This window comes from Coturnix japonica, chromosome 1, assembly GCF_054131305.1.
Source record: "Coturnix japonica strain WE chromosome 1, WE-NBRP24, whole genome shotgun sequence".
Classification (NCBI taxonomy): domain Eukaryota; kingdom Metazoa; phylum Chordata; class Aves; order Galliformes; family Phasianidae; genus Coturnix; species Coturnix japonica.
This window is the reverse complement of record NC_140663.1, coordinates 44,835,378-44,854,549: the sequence shown is the minus strand read 5'-3', so window position 1 is coordinate 44,854,549 and position 19,172 is coordinate 44,835,378. Positions and strand designations below refer to the sequence as shown.

General features: G+C 57.1%; 2 protein-coding genes across 4 annotated transcripts; both read right to left on the bottom strand.

The window, feature by feature from the left end:
* Positions 1–16: 16 nt before the first annotated feature.
* SHISA8 (shisa family member 8) lies at positions 17–6,354 on the bottom strand. 2 transcript variants are annotated; one of them, XM_015861108.3, is made up of 4 exons: positions 5,197–6,354; positions 1,331–1,455; positions 1,041–1,187; positions 17–462 (listed from the first exon to the last, which is right to left on the bottom strand). In XM_015861108.3, the coding sequence occupies exons 1-4, from the start codon at positions 5,724–5,726 to the stop codon at positions 185–187; spliced, it is 1,080 nt and encodes a 359-aa protein (XP_015716594.2). In that variant the 5' UTR covers positions 5,727–6,354; the 3' UTR covers positions 17–184. The 2 variants fall into 2 exon arrangements, with proteins under 2 accessions (XP_015716594.2, XP_085372933.1); XM_085516807.1 differs by having other exon boundaries at positions 17–740; positions 5,197–6,333.
* Positions 6,355–11,831: 5,477 nt separating this feature from the next.
* TNFRSF13C (TNF receptor superfamily member 13C) lies at positions 11,832–15,283 on the bottom strand. 2 transcript variants are annotated; one of them, XM_015861280.3, is made up of 3 exons: positions 14,890–15,283; positions 14,498–14,695; positions 11,832–13,826 (listed from the first exon to the last, which is right to left on the bottom strand). In XM_015861280.3, the coding sequence occupies exons 1-3, from the start codon at positions 15,017–15,019 to the stop codon at positions 13,513–13,515; spliced, it is 642 nt and encodes a 213-aa protein (XP_015716766.2). In that variant the 5' UTR covers positions 15,020–15,283; the 3' UTR covers positions 11,832–13,512. The 2 variants fall into 2 exon arrangements, with proteins under 2 accessions (XP_015716766.2, XP_032300423.2); XM_032444532.2 differs by having other exon boundaries at positions 14,498–14,692; positions 14,890–15,149.
* Between the last annotated feature and the right edge of the window lie 3,889 nt (positions 15,284–19,172).

The following is a 19,172-nucleotide window of genomic DNA, read 5'->3' as shown; positions in this document are numbered from 1 at the left end:
CAGCTACACGAGGCCATACACTTCCATGTGTTTATTAACAAGGAGGAAGCTGGGTGGTGGGGAAGGGGGCACACGCTGTGCAGCCAGGCTGCTGCTTAAGTCCATTGCCCATCCATGGAGTGAGCTGAGAACAGCCACAACTCGTTGCCTGTCCCATGGTGATGGCACCTCGCTGGTCCTGGTGTCAGACGGTGACCTCAGTCTTGCTATTGGTGGCCAGGTGCCGGTGGGACTGGCCATACAGCGGTGCCGTGGGCCCAGGCCGGCGTAGGGCCCGGGGGAGGCCTCCCTCCCAGCCCCCTGGGAAGGCAGAGCCCCCTGGTGCTTTGGGGAGGCCCTTGGCCTTGGTGACCCCTGGTGGGGGGCAGCCCTCGGGCCCCTCAGTGGTTGGGAAGGGCAGAGTGCTGGTGGGGGCCACTTCTGGCCCCCCAAAACGCATGTAGAGGTCCTCAGGAATGCTCTCTGCAGGGACAGGGACACAGGTGTCACCCCCATGGGGCACCCCGTCCTCTGGCAGGGGGAGATTGGCTGGGAGATGGAGTTGGGGGGCTGGGGGGCATAGGGGGCCTTCTGGGTGCTGATTGGCTGGGAAGGGCGTGGATCCTATCTGCCGATTGGTGAGAAGTGTAGAGAGGGATTCTGGGCATCGATTGGCTGAGCAGTGCAGAATGTCCATAGGGGGTCCTGCTGTCAGGTTGGGTGATGCTGCAGGTCTGGGCAGGAGTCTGCATGGTGATTGGCTGGGGAACACAGTGCATGCATGGAGAGGGGTTCTGGACACTGATTGGCTGGGCAGTGGGTCCATGGGGGATGCTGGGCACTGTTTGGCCAGACAGTTGGTCTACGGAGGGTGGATCTTGGGCACCAATTGACTGGGCAGTGGGTCGATGAGGGGAATTATGGGCACTGATTGGCTGGCAGTGGGTCCACAGGGGAGAACCTGGACACTAATTGTCTGGGCAGTGCTGGGGGTCCATGGGAGGATTCCGTTTACTGCCCCCTCCCCGCCATGCCCCTGTGCCCTCCCACTCCCCGCTCACCTCCAGCCGTGAGCGCAGTGTAGGCAGTGTAGCTGGGGGCTGGTGGGCTCAGGCTGCTGCCCAGAGGTGGATGCTTGCTGTGGCCGTGAGGCCGCCCCAGCGGGGTGACACTGGTGTTGTCCACCGCGTTGTTCAGGGGCAACTTGTCTGGGGGCAGAGGTGAGGGCTCAGGGCAGTGCAGAACCCTCTTACCTGGCTCTGCCTTTGTCCCCCATGGGCAGCAGCATGCCCAGCAGCACACTGGCACCTTGGAGAGGCTCTAAGAAGGGACTGGGGAACCTGTGCCTTACCTGTGCTGTTCCTTGGGGGCCCTCGGGGCAGCCCTTCACTCAGTTGCACCTGCATGCTACCCATCAGGCCATCAATGTGCTCGGAGGGGCCGTGGCCCGGCTGCTTCAGCAGATCTGTGAGCGTCCTGGGGAGGGGCACAGGAACACAGGGCCATCAGGCAGTGCCTACATCCCCCTTCCCATCCCATCCCAGGTGTCCCTATTTCCCCACACCACAAGCTCTGGGGAGAAGGGGCAGCCCCCTCACTGGAGCCATTTGGGAGCAGAGAAGGCCCCAGGGAAGCGATGAGGGAAGAGGGGCACCCCTCTGTAGCAAGGAGGCTGCGCCAGTGGCCTCTGGTGTTGCCATTCACTGCGTCCTCCCGGTAAGCGATAGCATTAAACATTAAACACCATTACGTAAGACACAGCACCCTGCCATTTACTATTCATGCCTGGGGATGCTGCAGCACTGCCGTGACACAGTGGCTATCCCACAGCAGGGCACACACAGCAGTGTGGCCTTTAGGCCTGGTCCTGGGGTGGGACGCTGGGCTCCTGCCTTCGTCACAGTGAATGTTGATGGGCTGCATTAGGCTGAGAGATGCCATCGGGTGGAGGGAGGTGGTCCTTCCACTCTCAGCACTTGGAGAGCTGTCTCCTGCAGATCTCCAACAGCCACCTGGGCACACTGCTGGGAGCAGACAGACCCGGAGCTCCCTGCCCACCTCAGCCCATCACCTGAGCCTCCATCAGCGCTGGACTTTGCACAGAGGTGTCTCTACCCCATAAACCATCTCCTCCTAAAGATCCATCAGCCTCCTGCAGCCCAGCCCTCTCCCCACCAGCACTCCCAGCCCGTGGGGCTGTACCAGCGTGGCCCAGCAGCCTGGGGCTGATGCCAGGCAGCTTCCAGGGCCAGCAGCTCGCGGGGCTGTGGCTGTCACTGCGGGAGCTGCCGCGCTGTCAGCTGCTGCCTCCCCTGCATGTCCCCAGGGCCCAGCACTCACCCAGGCTTGTTTCACTGGGAGGTCCGATGCGATTTGACCTATTTCTTTTTTTCTTATTATTTTTTTCCCCCGCTTTTTTCCCTTGGGTCTATTTACCAAGCTCAAGCAGTGCTTTAGCTGAGACTTTTCCTCTCCAGATAAATCCATCAGTGTTCATTTCCACAAACCTGTCCCTGGCCCCAACTGTCCGGACAATAACAGTAAGAGCAGCTCCATCACCATCCACAAGCCTCAAGCACAAGAGGTGGCCCTGGAGGACTCCTTTCCTTATTGTCATTTTGGGGCACACTGACCCTATTCTGGGGGCTTGGGGAAGCTCAAGTCACACTGACTTAGCTCACCCAAAGGTCTGAGATAGCCTTCAACTGCAGCTCAAGGTGGGGAATGTGGGGCACATCAGCTCATCTTCCTATCTGCAGAAAAGTACCGGTGAGTCCAGTGAGGTCTCCATCCAACACCATGGCCATGAGTGCTGGCCATGGTGCAGGGTGGCCCCTGGGTAACCTGGAAGACCTGACCAATGGACACAACCGGCAGCTCCAAAACCATCCCAGTGTGAGCTCCAGGAGTGAGCAGGGAGGAAAGTTCTGGAGCAGGGAGGAAGGTGAGAACATGGCAACATCTCCATCCCTTGAGCTGGAATGCCACTGGTGTCCCTGAGCCACAAAAAATAGAGGTGAGATCAGGGGACTGCACCATGGGGGCTTGTTTGGGTATCCCTGGAGATGGGGGCTGGGGTCATACCAGGAATACTGGCAGGGTTGGGACCCTAGAAAGCACAGAGAGACCCAGCCTGTTCTTTGGCTTTTCTGCAGAGCCCCCAGGCCCCTTTCCGTGGGCCTTCTGTAGGTCTGTATGAGGATGTCCCCATACGGTAGACACAAGCAGATCCCCCTGCCCTGAAAGGACCCCAACATCGGCAGCCTCAAGAAAAACATGGGCAGGTGTTCCTGACTCACAGAGCCTTGGGCACGCCGAGCGAGCACAGGGACGGTGCCAAGTGCTAGTTGAGTAGGAAGGAGCGAGCCTGGTGGAGCCGCCATACGGACCTGCAGAGGCATGGGGACATGGGGGGATGCAGTGCTTTAGGTGCCTGAACCTGATGTAGCTGTGTTCAGGGTGGACCACAAAGAATGTGAACAGCACCAGGAGTAGAGAAACAGTGGCAAAACGGATGGATGGGTGTATGAGCGGAAGGATGGATGGACGGGTGGAAGGATGGGTGGATGGGAACGGGAACCAGCGAGGTCATGCAACAGGGAGCTGGCCCGAGGCCACGCTGCAGCTCCTGAGGAGCAAATGAGAAGCTGCAACCTGCGGCATCAGGCGGGACGCGAGGTCGCAGTGCCCATGCGCGGGGAGAGGCAGATGGAGAGCTGGTGCCCAAATGAGATATCTCATACTGGGACAGAGGAGATGGTGGCACCTGGCTGGGACCTTCAGCCACAGATGCACAAGACCCCAGTGCGTGCCAGGACAGTGGCAGGCTCCTGGATTTGTCCCTAAGAGGCACCCAAGGGAAGCTCGCCTGCTCCCACTCCATATGGCGGTGTCCAAAAAAATCAGTAGCCTCGGGGAAAAAAGGATCTGCTGGGCAATGAGCCGCATGTTCCCCGTGCTGAAGCATGCTGACAGGAACCAAGGCACATCACTGGGAGGGGGGGCACAGAGCTGGGGGAGATGAAAGAAAATTCCACAGCACCTGATGGAGTGAGAAGGGATGGGAATAGAGCCAGGGCTTGATGCCCCCAGGTAGGTCCCCATGCAGGTCTCTGAGGTGGTGAATGCAACCAGAGCATCGTTACAGTGAAATGATTTCCTTGCCATGATAAATTTACAGAATAAAACAGCATAAAAGCCCAGGAAGATGTTTATGTGTGTGCACGTGTGCCGGGGGGGGGGGGGGGACAAAGAGGGCAGCTCTGAGTCAGAGCCGCAGGGGTAGGGCTGGACCCGGGGGGGCAGTGGCTGCCGTCAGCTGCTGAGAAGTGTTAAACTCATTGAATGTGATCATCGGGGGAGAAGAGAGAAAGGGGGAAAAAAAGAAAGGAAAAAGAGGAAAAGAAACACCAACCTGAGTGGAGGAATGTAAGGCAAGGAAGGAGCAAGGGGACTGCAGCCACCAACCCTCCCTGTCCCTATCCTTCTCCCTGCCCCCATCTCTCCCCAACAGCTGCCCAAAACCATGATCTGGGGAAGACACAGGACAAGAATCGTTTGTCTAGAGCAGATGCTCACAGAAGCGAGGGGCTGGCAGCCAGGGGAGGCTGCCCCACATCCCTGTGGTGTCCCAGTGGTGTGCAGCTTGGGTCCCCTCCCTGGCAGTGACATCCCACCAAGGTACAAGGCACACACACAGGCAAAAAGGTACTTCCAACAACAAGCGCTCTGCACACATCATCAGCTGCTGGGGATAGAGAGACAGTCTTGAGCCAGGGATGAAGGGGACAAGGGATGGAGGGGATGAGGGATGGAGGGGATGTCAGATGCAGGGGACAAGGAAAGGAGGGGATGAAGGATAGAGGGGATAAGGGATAGAGGGAATGAGGGACAGAAGCAGAAGGGATGAGAGACAGAGGGGATGAGGGATGGAAGGGACGAGAGACAGGGAGGATGAGGATGGGAACGGATGAAGGACGGGGAGGGGATGATTGATAAAGGGGATGAGAGACAGAGGAGATGAGGGACAGAGGGGTGGAGAGATGGGGAAGGTGAGGACAGAGGGAATGAGGGATGGGGAAGATGAGTGTCACATAGCTGCCACCACCACCCCTCTGCATGCCAGGGTCTGGGGACTCTCTCTTCCCCTTGGGGGTGGGGTGACACTGGGGCTCACCCTGTGCATGGGACCAGGGGAGGTGGGAGGGACCCATTTACCTGGAGACAGTCATATCGGTTTGGGGGCCCTGCGCCTTCTCCAGGCCCAGCTTGGTGAAGATGCCCACCAGCACCATGATGGCCACCACGCCGCAGATGATGTAGACGATCATGTTGGTCTTGTCACGGGTGGGGCCCTCAGGGCTCTCATCCACGCGGGCGGGCGGCTGCCCCGTGTTCACCCAGTTGGGGGTGTCGTAGTTGGAGCAGCCGCTCTGGTCCAGGCGCCTGGCCTTGAACTGGCAGCAGAAGCGATACCCACAGGTCCCACAGCAGTACTGGTAGATGCCGGCGTTGCAGTTGAACGGAGGGTCCCACTGCCCCATCACGTCGTAATACCCGCGGCAACGGTCCCCTCCTGGGGTGGGCTCAGTAGGTGCGGGGGCTGTGTCCTCCACCGCCGGTGCCCGGCTGCTGTTACCGCCGTCCCCGGTGCCGGGCTCGGCACCCCAGCTCCGCTCTAGCAGCACCAGGCAGCAGATGCCTACCACGTAGCTCCGCTCCATCCGCCCGCGGCTCCGGGGGGCCATGGCCTCCCCCAAAGAACCGAGCACTGCTCCACTGGAGGACTCCCCCCTCTTCGTCCGTGCACAGTGGGGAGGGTTACAGCCGCTTGCCTGCCCGGAGAGGGCCCCCCCGGAGCAGCCCCATGGCCGGGGAGGGGGGGAGCCCTGAGGAGGGGATGCAAAAGGGGAGAAAAAAAGGGAAATAAATTAAAAAGTGAGGGAAAAAAAAAGTGCACCTCCGTCTCTGCTCCCCCAGAAGCAGCCGATGGGGTTTTGAGGTGCGGGATGCAGAGGTTCGGGAGTTCGGGGGTTCAGGGGTTCGGGGTTCGGGGCTCAGGGCTGAGGCAGAGCCCCCGGCCGGGGCGGGGATGCGGGCAGCAGTCCGGAACAGCGGTGACCCTCGGTCGCCCCATCCCCGCCGCGCTGTCGGCACCGAGAGAGGGAGGGAAGAAAGGGAGAAGAAAAGAAAAAATAAGAGCGAAGGAGCGAAAACCCCTCGGCGCCGGGAAGGGAGGGAGGGAGGAGGGAGGCAGCGAGGCACGGCTCGGCGGGGAAACCGGAGAAGCTCCTGCAGCAGCGCTTCGTAGCCCGCTCGCCCGCCCCGCCGGGCGGCACCGAGCCGGCCCGCCCCGTCGAGTGGGGACCGCCCCGCGCCCCTCCCGCTCCGCGCAGCGCCTGAACCCCCCGGGGGGACGAGGGGAGCGGGGCCGCGGGGAGAGCCGCACCGCCGGGGAAGGGCGGAGCCGCGGTGCCGGCCCCTGCGAGCATCCCCATGGGGACTGCGGCCCGAAATCACGGTGGTTGGGGCTCCATCGGGCTCCTCGTCCGAGGGGCGTCAATACGCAGAGCCATGGCACGGCGTCCTCGATGTCACCTCTTGGACTTGGGCAAATGATTGGGATGGCAGCCCCGTTCCCAGCCCTACGCACGCAGATGGGTACTATTCCCCCGCCTGCGCTCGGTGCCGTGGCTGGGAATGGGCTGCGGGGAACCGCGCCGCGCAGTGCCCTATATACGCTGCGGGAGCATATGTGCGTTTGCCATTAAAATGATAATTGCAAACATTCTGAAGTTGAGATGTGCAAACTCCCCGCTTCCCAACGGTGTCGGGTTCAAACTCAACCAGTTTCTTGAGGGATCGGGAGGGAATTGGTTCAAAGAGAGAGCTTTTTTTTAAAAAAAAAAAAAAAAAGGAAAGAAAAAACACACAAAAAAAGCCCAGAAAAGACATGCATACAGCGTGGGCTACATTAGGGACTCAGCATTTAGGACTAAGCCTGTCTGCATCATGGGGGGGCACAGACCCCATATGCCCCCCTGGTGTTGACCCCACAGATCCTCCAGGGGCCACCCCAGCATCCTCACACAGAGCGACGTTCCTGCACTGGGGATGCAGGAGGGCAGCAGAGCAATCCCATCCGCCTGCGCTCAATGGGCTCAGGTTGGAGCCATATGGCCATGAACAGCGTGTGGTGTGCCGGCTCCGTGGCAGACCGGCAGAGCTCCGCAGGCACCGCAGCCGTGCCAGGGCAGTGTGGGGAGATGCCTGTGTGCAGCCCTGTCTGATCTCCTCCAGTGCTGTGTTCAGTTCTGGGCCCCTCACTGCCAGAAAGACATGGAGGCCCTGGAGCGTGTCCAGAGAAGGGCAGCGGAGCTGTGAGGGGTCTGGAGCACAAGTGTGATGGGGAGCGGCTGAGGGAAATGGGGTTGGTCAGGCTGGGGGAGAATTCAGGGGAGACCTTATTGTTCTCTACAATGACCTGAAGGGAGGCTGCGGTGAGGTGGGGGTTGGCCTCTGCTCCCAGGTTACAGCAATGGGACAAGAGCCTCAAGTTGTGCCAGGGAATTTCAGGTTGGATATTAGGAAAACCTTCTTAGAAGGAGCGGTGCTGTGGTGGCACAGGCTGCCCAGGGAGGTGGTGCAGTCACCGTCCCTGGAGGTGTTCCAGAACCGCGTGGATGTGGCACTGAGGGATGTGGTCAGTGGGCATGGTGGGGATGGGCTGGCGGTTGGACTGGGTGATCTTAGAGGTTTTTTCCTACCTTTTCTACCTCCAACCCTTAGCCAGCTACTTGCTGGCCTTTGGTAACCCCATGTGGCAAGTCAGCTCTGCCCTGAAGCACTGCTTTGCTCCACGAGGTCTGGAGAATTAGCAACACCTGAACAGCCCTTCCACCATCTTCCACATCAGGAGATATTTCCTGCTGCTTCCCCTCAGGGCACGATGCCATGGCCCTGCTCCCTGCCCGCTTCCTGCCCTCCCAGTGGGATGAACATCCCCACCAGGCTGTCACCGTGTCAGTGTCACCAGTTCATGGTGACGTCTTCCCACATCCCTGAAGTATTACTGCCATTTTGGGGTCACTGATGTCAAATGCTGTCGTGCCTTGTTGCGCTCATGCTGGCAACAGATGTGAACCCGTGGGCTCTTCCTGCCCACCTGGCTTGATCCCACAGTGTCCCTCTGGTCCAGTGTGTATGTGGCAGTCCCGCACCCTCAACATGTGTCACCCCTCTTCCCCTGCTGGACTTTAATGAGATGTTAATTGGGGCTGACGCTGCACAAGCGGGGCAGAGCTCTCCTGGCTCCGTGGGGCTGCTGCGGGTGCCTGTGCTCCCAGACAGGCCGGGGCTGCAGCAGCTTTATTCCCTCTTGACCCATTTAAAGCAAGTATCGGTGACTAAGGGAGCTGGCAGTGGGATAAAAATACCTCCCACATGTTCCCTGCGAGGCCAGTGACGGAAATAGGGGTGCCGTCACCTCTCCTGGGACTGGGGGGGTCACCCACTGTTTCACAGTCCCAAAGGACTGATGCTATGTGTGCTGCATATCACTCCGGGCTTCCCGCAGCACCAAGACCACAGGTGTGGGGTTTGAGCCCCACGTCCTGCAGAGCAAACACCCAATGCTGCTGTCCCTGCAGGACCCCATGCAACCACCTGCGCGGTCCTGCTGCTCTCCAGGTGGAATCCCACAGCATCCGAACTATCGACTGCGCTGCCCAGAGCGGCAGCCCTGCTTCCTACATCTGCGATTCCAGCTCTGGCTGTATTTTCATCATTCTAATAATAAGCGCGAATATAGTAGGGATGAATCATGAGCTGCGGGTTTTGCCCCTCCTTCCCCCTAAATCCATCCTGGGGGAGTGGGATGGTGGGGGCTGGGACACGGTGGGGACACAGCCCCATGTCAGTGCCACCTCCTGGTTGTGAGCCCTCCTGCTCCCCTCCCCTGCACTGCTGTGATATGCCAAAGCGCCATCCAAACCCCAGGGCACTCCCGGAGCATCCCCAGAGCACTGCTGGTCCGCAGCCACCTGTCCCCGTTCACACCCCGAGGGGTTTTGCACCTCTCCACCCTGAGTGCTCCTGGTCAACAGCACTCAAACCCCAGGCCACTGCGGGGTTTGCCTGCCGGGAGCCGCTCTCTTTGTTGCAAGGACCTTTAGAAAATGTTAATGCTTTCTTTTCACTGGAAAGCTCTCTGGATGATCTGCCAGAACAGATTTCACACGCTTCTCCTAAAATTATGCCCTTTGCTTTCCCAGCACTTGAGAAGAAGCACAGCCTGCCGTGCTGGCAGCGAGCGGAGAATGGCTGCATGGGGCCACATGTTAGCGGGGTGAGGGCCGAGCCCACGGGTGGGCTTCCTGCAGCCCCCCACCTGCACACAGCCCCTGGAGCCCACTGCATCCCCCTGCATCCTCAAAAATCTCCCTGCATGCTGTCACCCCCAGCATCCCATTGCATCCTCTCTATACCCCTTGCATCTCAGCATCCCCTGTATCCCCCCACATCTCATCATGTTCTCCTGCTGATTTCTGCTGCTCCCCAAGTGCATGTTACAATCACCCCCACCTGTCAATGGGAGAGCTCAGGGTTTGCCCTTCCTCGTGTACTCATTTAAGGGAAATGTAGTGGGGGGATGCAGCCCCGGCCCTTCCTCCCCACCACCCCTCCCCGCAATCAGCAGCAACTCATGAGCATCACTACCGCTGTAGCTGGAGCTGATTATGTACATCTTAAGTGACTCATTGGGGAATTTTTATTATTTTATTTTTAATAACTGGCAGTGTCACTACGGGGCATGAAGTTTGCTTGGTTGAGTTTGTTTCAGCCGAGATGAATAATTGAGGAGCTGGAGTGCAAATAAGGAGTGCTCCTGGGGAGATGCCGTGGGGCACACCTCACCCTGCCCACCCCACATGCCACTCCTGCCCCTCTGTGCCCACATTGCCCGCAGCTGGGATATGCCATTGCTGTGGCCTTCAGCATCACATCTGTTGGCACTGATGGTGGCGGTGGCTGCACTGAAACCCTCTGGGGAGCAGGAAGGGACGGAGGAAACTCCAGAAAAAATCCCATGCACTCATCCCTGACCGCAGGTGGCCCCTGCTTGTAAATAGGGCTGAGAGCACTGGGCTCAGCCACAGCCCCGGGGTTTTTCCCCGGGGTCCCCCAGCCCCACTCTCCCCCTCCCAGTGCCGCCGCCACCATCGATCTGGGCCCAGAATAGCTGCTGCCAGCAGCCGGCCGACGCCGCAGTGCTGCTGGAAGGACACGGCCGGTGCCCCCTCCTTGCCCTGCGGCCCCAGTGGAGATGGAGGAGAAAGGGGAAATGGAGTAAGGAGGGTGGGAGAGGGAGGAACAGCCTCAGAACAGGAGGTGTTGCTGGCACTGAGTGTGCTGCCTTGGAGCTGGTGCCTTCGGGGGGGCTGGTGGAACCAAATCCACTTCCAATCCACTCCACTTCTGCTCCACTTCCATTTCAACTTCCATTTCCATTCCACTTCCTTTCCACTTCCCCTTCGACTCCATTTCCATTTCCTCTCCATTTTCACTCAGTTTTCCATTTCTATTTTCTTCCAATTTCCCATTCCTCCTCCATTCCTATTTCCTCTCTATTCCCCATTCCTGTTTCCATTGCATTCCTATTTCATCTAAATTCCCATTCCCGTTTCCATCCCATTGACATCTCCTTCCCATTTTCTTTCCCATTTCTTTTCAGTTCCCCATCCCCATCCCATCCCCATTCTTATCTCATCCCATCCCAACCCATCCTCATTGCCACCCCCATTTCCCCATTCACTCTCACAGACCCCCTGGGGCTGCAGCATCCCTTTTCCACCCCCTGCTTCCCACCCCCATGCCATGTGGCCCCATGGCAGCCCCTCCACCTGCCCCAAGGAGCCCAGCTCTGTGTGCATTGCTTTCATCCAACCCGAGGTGGCTTTTCTCGGGGCCAGAGGGAGGATTTCCTCCTGAATGTGCTGCTTCAGTTTAGATGCCCACAGCCCATCCGTGTCTCCCCAGGTGTCACTGGGGCAGGTGGCACCCCAAGGGGAGCCCCTGAAACCAGCACAGGTACCGCATTCAGCATCTTCCAGTGTGCCCCTTCAGAAGATGTGTGGGACCAGAATGATCCTGACACTAAGAAAAGGAAATGGAGGCTGACTGGAGTGGAGTGGTTTTTGATGTGTGTTTTTGTGTTGGCATTTTTTTCCTTAAGTGCGAACACCATCTGGCTCCCAAACTCCGTCAGCGCTTCCAGTCCCCAGGCAGCTTCGCTCTCCCTAATGACTGTCATTACACAGTAGTAGTGACTATGGACTACGGAAGCTGATGAGCAGCACAAGGAAGGCTGTGTCCCCAGACAGACTGTGCACGGAGCTGGGCAGCGTTCCTTCCTCAGCCACTTTGGAGAAGAGACAAAATTGGATGGGGGCCTTTTCCAGTTTGGTGGGTAGGGGGGGCAATCCTTCTCCAACAGAGGTGCAGAGCTCTTGGGTTGGGTGGGGACACTGTGGTGTCTCCAATAGGTGCAGCTGCACCCATAGGTGAACAAGCAGCAGACAAGTCCCCCTCACAGCCTGACTGTGTTTTCCCCCTTTTTGCCCATAGAATTTAAGAATCAAGACTGGAAAAGACCTCTAACATCACCTAATCTTATTGTCAGCCCATCCCCATCATGCCCACAAACCACGTCCCTCAGTGCCACATCCACACAGTTCTGGAACACCTCCAGGGACAGTGACTTCACCACTTCCCTTGGCAGCCCATGCCAGCCCTTCACCATGGCATCCTGCAAAGCAGAAACACCTGAAGAAATAAGAGCCATAGCCCTCACCTGAGCAGAAAGTGTTTTTTTTTCTTCCAGCAGGGTTATTAAAGGAGTTTATTTTCTGGTGTGGGGTCTGCACCACACCCACATGTCACAGCCATAGAAGGTGAGATGCAGCAGCATTGGTAGCTTCACCTCCCAGTCCCGCTGTCCATGAAGCAGGTTGTCCTGCCTCCCAGAGGTTCTTCTATTACAACCGGGGAAGTGGTGGAGTCATCGTCCCCAGAGGTGTTCTGAATGTCCCCAGGGCTGGTCTTGATGTCAAAGCACTTCCACCTGATAAGATGTGCAGAGACTACATCTCCAGCAATGGGGACACATTGTGTCTTGAGCTGAGTTAGGCGCTATCTGGAGCAAGGCGAAAGAGGAAGTGTGGTGATGAACATAGGCTCCTATGCCCAAATGGTTCACTGTTGAAGAGAAGGCAGCAAAGCCAGCTCGGCATCCATGGCAAGGGGAGGAAGGAGGCATCACCCTCTAACAGGACTGCATGGTCCTGCAGAGGCAACGCCACCAGACGCAATGTCACTGGTCAATCTTACGACAATCCTTGGACCTCCATGGCTATTGAGTAAACATTGCAGGGTCCTCCATCTTCTGAAGGCCACGATAGGGATGAGAATACTAGCTGGGGGGTGGCGCTGACATTGGTGGTGGTGACATAGGAAGCCAGAATAAGTGGTAGATGAGGAGCAGAGCTGGGATATCAGGAGGGAGCACAATCTTCACTAATGGCTTCATTCCCAAAGCTTCCTGTACAGGTGAGCTATCAGCTTGTGGGTGAGCATGGCCATCAAGCTGCCTTGGACTGGCGCTGCTGGTCAATTCTCACGCACAGCAACTCCCTGAAGCCACACACATAAATTAAGTCATCCCTCCCACGCTCGGCATCACTCCCTGCCTGGTTGTGTGCAGCACGGGTACATCCATCACTGTGAGTCCTGTCACCACAAGTGACATGCAGTATTTTTGCAGCCACCGTGAGCTGAAGCGATGGTTGTCTGGGGCCATCATGACAAGCTCCTGCAGCCAGTGCTCCTCCCGACCAGCAGACTCCATTGCCTGCCTCTGGTTCTCACTGACTTCAGTTACCGTAGCTCAGAGCAAAGACAGATTTCCCCGATTCTTTCTCTTGCTTCCTGCTCAAAAAGGCAAATTGTTTTCCATTCCCTGGGCATTCAAGATACAGAGGGAGTTCCCATGGCTGTCCATGGGTGCCTGCAACCAAACAACAATGCCCAAAGGGAGCAGGGAAGTGGATGTCACAGCATGCAGGGGACAGGAGAAGCAGGACTGTGCGCAGAGCAGATGCTGGATGAGCTTTTCTCCATGAGGCCCCAAGCCGTTGGTCAGTAGCAATAATTGAACTAATGGTGATGGGGTTTGATCCTAAAGGAACTCCCTGCTTCTCCTCTTGCTGGTCTTCCAGCCCCATGTCCCTAAAAGTGCCCTATTCAGCAGCAGACCCATCTGGAATCCCCAGTTCCATAGCTCAGCAGCTATCGGTAACGCAGCATGAATCCTAGGGTTTCCTCCAGTAACTGCAGGTGTGGCTGGGACTCCACAAAATGGGGAAACATAAAATGTAAAATCCGTTTCTGATGCAGCTCATGTCCATGCAATGCTTTACCCGCTAGGGAAGGGCTCTGGCTGCTTGTAGGGAGAGCCCCAGCCCCGTTTCCTGGCCATCACAGTCTTTCTTCACCCACACACTCCTGGGTGGTTTTGGTGGTGACCAAGGCAGTGGCTCCTAGCTCGGTGGCTGGCAGCGGGAAGCTGTGGCCGTGCTCCTTATGGTGGGGCCAGGTTGTGGCCAGCAGCACCACGTCACCCTTGGTATCACCCTGGCAGCATGGCCGCCGCTTCGCTCCATCCCTTCTGGGTGTCCTCAGACCTCCGTTGCGGTGTGGGCAGGGGATTTGTGCTGGGTCAGCACTACCCTCTGTAGTACTGACATCCAAGCAGCTGGAGCTGGGCAGGAGGCCGGCATCACCCAGGTTTTCTGAGAGAGGGTGAGAAATGGGGTCAGGGGCTGTGAAGCAAATCCTGAGACACGGATCTCCCCACCACAATGCTTTGTAGCACATTTTTCCCCCGAAAGTGTAATCGGGGAAGATCAGCCGTGCACTTGTGCCTCGAGCCTCCCGTGAGCCCGTGCTAGCAGCAAGCACCCGGCATGATCGCTTCCCACTTAAAAATAGACTTGTTTACAAGCAGCAATGGCCACGTGCCTCCCCACACTTGCTGTCATGGGATTTCTCCCTCTTTTGTTTTCAGTACTGTTCCTGGGGGTCCCCGGTGGGCACAGTGACTTCACCTCCTGGAAATGCCCTGGGGGGAGAGGCACAACTCTACCTCTTGCCCCAACAATGGTGTCTTTGGGGATGACCCCATAAGATGCTTGGTGCTCTGTGTCCTGCTGATAAGGGCTGGCTCTGACACTGTCACCTCTTCGGGGTGGCAGTGGCACGCAAGTGTCAGAGGGTGCTGGGAACACTGTGTGGGGTGCTCAGCATGGTATCCCAATTCATATGACTCCCACCGCATATCAAGTTCTTTTCACATTGCCCTGTGCCTAATGGAGAGAGAGGTGATCTCTGGGGCACCCCAAGGAAGATGTAGAAAATCTGAGCTTCACCAAGAAGCCAACAAGGTGAGCACAAAGTCTCCTACCTTCAACCTCCCGCTCTGTCTTCCTCCTCTTCCTCCTCTGCTTCCCCAACTTGCAGGCAAGGAAGCCCCAGAGAGCTGCCAGGGCCAGGAGGAGCCCCACCAGCGCAGGGACCCCGAAGATCAGGAGGCTGCTGGGCAGGTCCGTGGAGGGGACAGTGGGCAGTGTGTCTGAGCTGGGCACTCCAGGGGCGGGTTCTGCTGTGGTGCAAAATGCCAGCAGGGTCAGAAGGGGCAAAACGGCATTACCAAGGTCTCCCAGCACTGGGGCTGCAGTGATGGAGCTCCATCCCATCTCCATCGCCACTCCCACCACAACCCACAGAAGTTCTCCTCCAAGCCCACCCCACAGCATCCTCTGGCCCCCTTCACCACCCAGCCCTGTCCGCACTTACTTGTGTTGTCCCCAAACAGCTCAGAGCACATCACGCAGGACCTAGTGAGGGGGTCGAAGCACTGGGAGGAGAGGCAGGAGGCACCACCGTCTGCTTTTCCCAGAGAGGCCATGGCCGAGCGCTCCTGCATGGCTCGGCGCAGAGCGGCCGCCCGAGTGTGAAATCGCAGAGCCCTGGGGCGGGTGGCAGAGGGAGATGCAGTCTGTCGAGCTGCCTCAGCTCCCCTGGGGCTCCGGGTGCTGCACTTCCCCCGGGGCGGATCTTCGCCCAGGAGGAGGAAGCCAACAACGCACCCACTGACAGCCCCTCTGCTCAAAAACGTGATGCTAAAATGTGTCCCACCCAGGCCCGCCTGGCTCACCTCCCCAGCTGACGTCACCCCCAGCCCCTGAGTGTCCAAGATCTACCCCAGCCTTCACCATCAGGATATTTGCTGGCATCCCCTTGCAGAAGCCCCATGGCGGGCCGTATATCCACATAGGCTGTGGGACAGAAATCACAGGGCCGGGTGCTCTGCTTCACTCCAAGACCGACACAAAAGGGCTGAACCTGCCTGCTACACCCTTCATTTTGCAGCTTAGGCCCTTGGCAAGGAGTGTTGAAGCCCCTTAGTGCCATGTCTCCTATTCTTCAGGGGTTTGGAGCTGTCTCTGCTCATAGTAACTGGGAACAAGTCTGGCCCCACTACCCTCAGAGGGGACTAAATGCACCATGAAAGGCCTCAAGGCCTCGTCGTGAGCAAGAGAATCCCTGCCACTGACACCCATATGTCAAATCCTGGTGTTTGAAACCTGAAGTATGTAAGGGTTGGATTTCTGCTTTACAGGTGGCTCTTCTCCATCACAGAATATTTTAGGTCAGACTTCAGTGACTTCAGAGCCCACCCAGTCTTATCCCATGCTGTGGGCAGGGCTGCCACCCCCCAGCTCAGGCTGCCCAGGGCGCCAACCAACCTGGCCTTGTACCTACAGGGATGGGGCACCCACGGCAACTTGGGCAGCCTGTGCTACTGAGGCAGTAGCAGTGCCCACTCAGTGAAAATTCTTCCCTCAACGCCTAAACTGAACAAGCATGGTGTCTCTTTCTCCTTCATCCCACAGGAAGGACCCAGCCACTGCTGGTCTCCCTGCTGAAGCAGGCCTGCCTGTTGCCTACCGCAGCCCACGGGCTCCTCCCAGCACAGCCTCTTCCTCCCCGGCCAGGTTGGCTGGGCGAGTGAAAGTTGTGACCAAAACTGTTTGCTGCCCACCAGCTCCACACCCAAGGTGATTTTTCACTTCCCCTTCCACCTCAGAGCCCAGCGGCCGCTTGCTGCCCATGCCCAGTGCCCTCATGGCTCCGCTCTCCCCCATAGCAGCACCAGCCCCGGCCTGGTGACTCAGTTCTTCCACTTCTGCCTGACTCAAACACAAACTCCCCGAGCACACCCTGCACTTCTCTCTCTCTTGCTTCAGGGCCCAGTGGTGAACTCAGCACCCTCTGCATTGCCTCAGGTACCCGTAGGTGCTGCTTCTCCACCCAGCCAACAGCTTTGTGCCTGCTGCCAGCTGTTTTCTCCTATAGAGTCACAGAGTCGTTTGAGTTGGGAGGGTCTCTTAAAGGCCCCCCCTGCAATGAACAGGGACACTTACAGCTCGATCAGGGTGCTCAGAGCCTCTCCAGCTGACCTTGGATGTCTGTAAGGGTTAGGAATCCACCACCTCTCTGTGCAACCTGTGCCAGTGCCTCACTCTCCTTATGTAGTAAAAAGTGTTTTCCTTATATCACCAATCTAAATCTCCCTATCCCCCATCTTCTGCCCCTCTCCTGTCACCCACCACTCATTCCAATTCCCTTCCATGCACGTCTGCTCATGCCCGGGCCAGGAAAACGATGTTTTGACTCGCACATTGCAGGGCTTACTCATGGAGAAAATCACCGCTGACTTCCCTGGCAGCGCTCACGTGTGAGCCGTGCGCCCAGGGCTCCAGCCTCTGCCTCTCCGGCCCTCGTGGCAGCTTTAGGAGTGGGGACAGTGAGGACCTGGTGGCTGGTTAGTGGTGACGGGCTGCTCGCATCTAGGGGCGCTTGATAATAGCATAAATGCATAATTAAAGAGCAGAAAAAATGACTCACTGGATAAGGAAATGCGCTTTTCTTATCTTCACAGAGAAATGAGTGCCCCGGGAGCTGGGAAGCCTTGCTAACCAAGTGGTTTTATTAAACAAATAAACCAGCAAATAAATAAATAAATAAATAAAAAGAGCTATTTAAAAATCATGGCTCAGTCCTGGAGCTGGAGAGGGCTCCATTTCCACACCGTGTGCCCCAGCCCAGGAGCAGGGCCGGCCCTCAGCCCCATTCCTGCGTGAGCGGTTCCTGCGGCCCCACAGCGGGTGCAGTGACTCACATATGCTCTCGGGGCTGTCTGTGTCAGAAAATATCCACCAAAAGTACACCTTGTGCTCGCGTGCACCGGAAACCCAACAGCGTGTTAGTTACAGAGGTGTTTATCTGGCAGACCCACTGACCTTGGGACAAACTTCTAACATGTGCAGCTCACGTTTGTCCCATTGGCCGCAGCCACCTGCATATGGGGTAGGTGAGAAGATGACCTTCCAACCCTTGCCAGTACTTTGATTTTTAGATTTTGGTTGCACCTTGGGCTGCTTGAGCCAATGCTGTGTGGCAGGTTTGGCTGCAGGGATGGTTGGATGCCAACCTAAAGCTGGTTGCAGCCCTGCAGCACCAATGTGGGCAGTAGCAAGAGGAGCGAGCTGCACATGGCTGGGCATGAGCATGACCCCAGGCTGGGATGGGGTGGGGGAGCAAGTGGTTGCTGAGCTCGAAGGACCCTGCAGCAATGAGCTCAGCACCACCATGCAGCTGGCCCCAGGCTCTGCTGGCAACATTCCCTCCAAGTACCCGCAGAACACAGAGGGATGGGCCGCCACAGGTTGCAGCGTTGAGGAGCTGCGCAGCCATGCAGCGTCCCCCATCACCCCACTGAAAAATGCAGAGGATGAGGGCAGTGCAGTTTTTAAGTCCCTAAACCATCTTGTCTCTGAGCTAGCTAACTAGGACTGCAAATCCCTGGTGATAATCACAGACACCATGCCTGCGAGCTCTCCCCCGGACCATTCATTTTGCTTGATGATGCTTTAAAGAGACATCTAATGAGGATAATCTGATTCAAATCCCCTCTGCTTTTGGGTAGGCAGACCAATTTAGTCCCCCTCACACTCCTTCTTCCCCCATGGCTCTCTTTATTTCCCCTTCTCATATGAATCACTCTGGGGTTTCCTTTGCTCTTTGCACTGCTATTTTGATTTTTTGATATGACCACCGCAATCAATACTCGCTCAATTTAGAGCCTCATTAGCATGAAATCAGATTCACTTTTTACTCACATCCTCTTGGCGAAAGATTGCTGGATGGTGCTTCAGCTCTTACATCAGGTGCAGGAACATCACAACCTGGTTACAAACTTCCCTCCTTACCTGATTAAATCAGAACCACTTACAGGAGATCCACACACCCGTAATCAAGTTGAGCTTTGGGGAAGGAGAATGTCTCAATCACACTTGGCTTTCAATGCAGAGCAGATGGTGAATGTACCGCCTATATAATTTATAGGACACCATCACTATATATTAGTCCCATACAGTGGCTGAGCAAAGCCATGCCAAAGCTCAGCGTGCTAGCAGCAGCCTGGTGCAGGTGAGAGCCCATGTGCACTGGGTATGTGGGCAGGGGGAAGTCTCCCACCTGCTTACCTCCATGACATGGGGAAGAGGACAGAATGCTACAGCCCCCACCCTGGAGGGGGGTTACCAGGATTGGGGCAAATGCCACTCAGCCCACCAACTTGTATACAAAGTAGGTCAGCATTATGCAACATCTGCACACAAGCAGCTCCTCAGCGTTTCCCCAGGAGCAGCTCGCACGCAGCAGCAGGATGGATGCTGGGGTGCTGTGAGGCAAGGCACCAGGCTTTGCTGTGCTTCGCTCCTTTCAGTATCTAAAGGGGGGCTATGAGAAAGAAGGGAACAGACTATTTAACAGGGTCTGTCAGGATAGGACAAGAGGAGATGGTTTCAAGCTAAAAGAGGGGAGATTTAGGCTGGATGTAGGGAAAAAAGGTTTTTTTACTCAGGGTGGTGAGGCACTGGGGCAGGTTGCCCAGAAAGGTGGTGGATCTCCAAGAAATTCAAAGTCAGGCTGAAGGAGCTCTGAGCACCCTGACTGAGCTGTGGGTGTCCCTGTTCATTGCAGGGGAGTGGGACCAGATGGCCTTTAAAGGT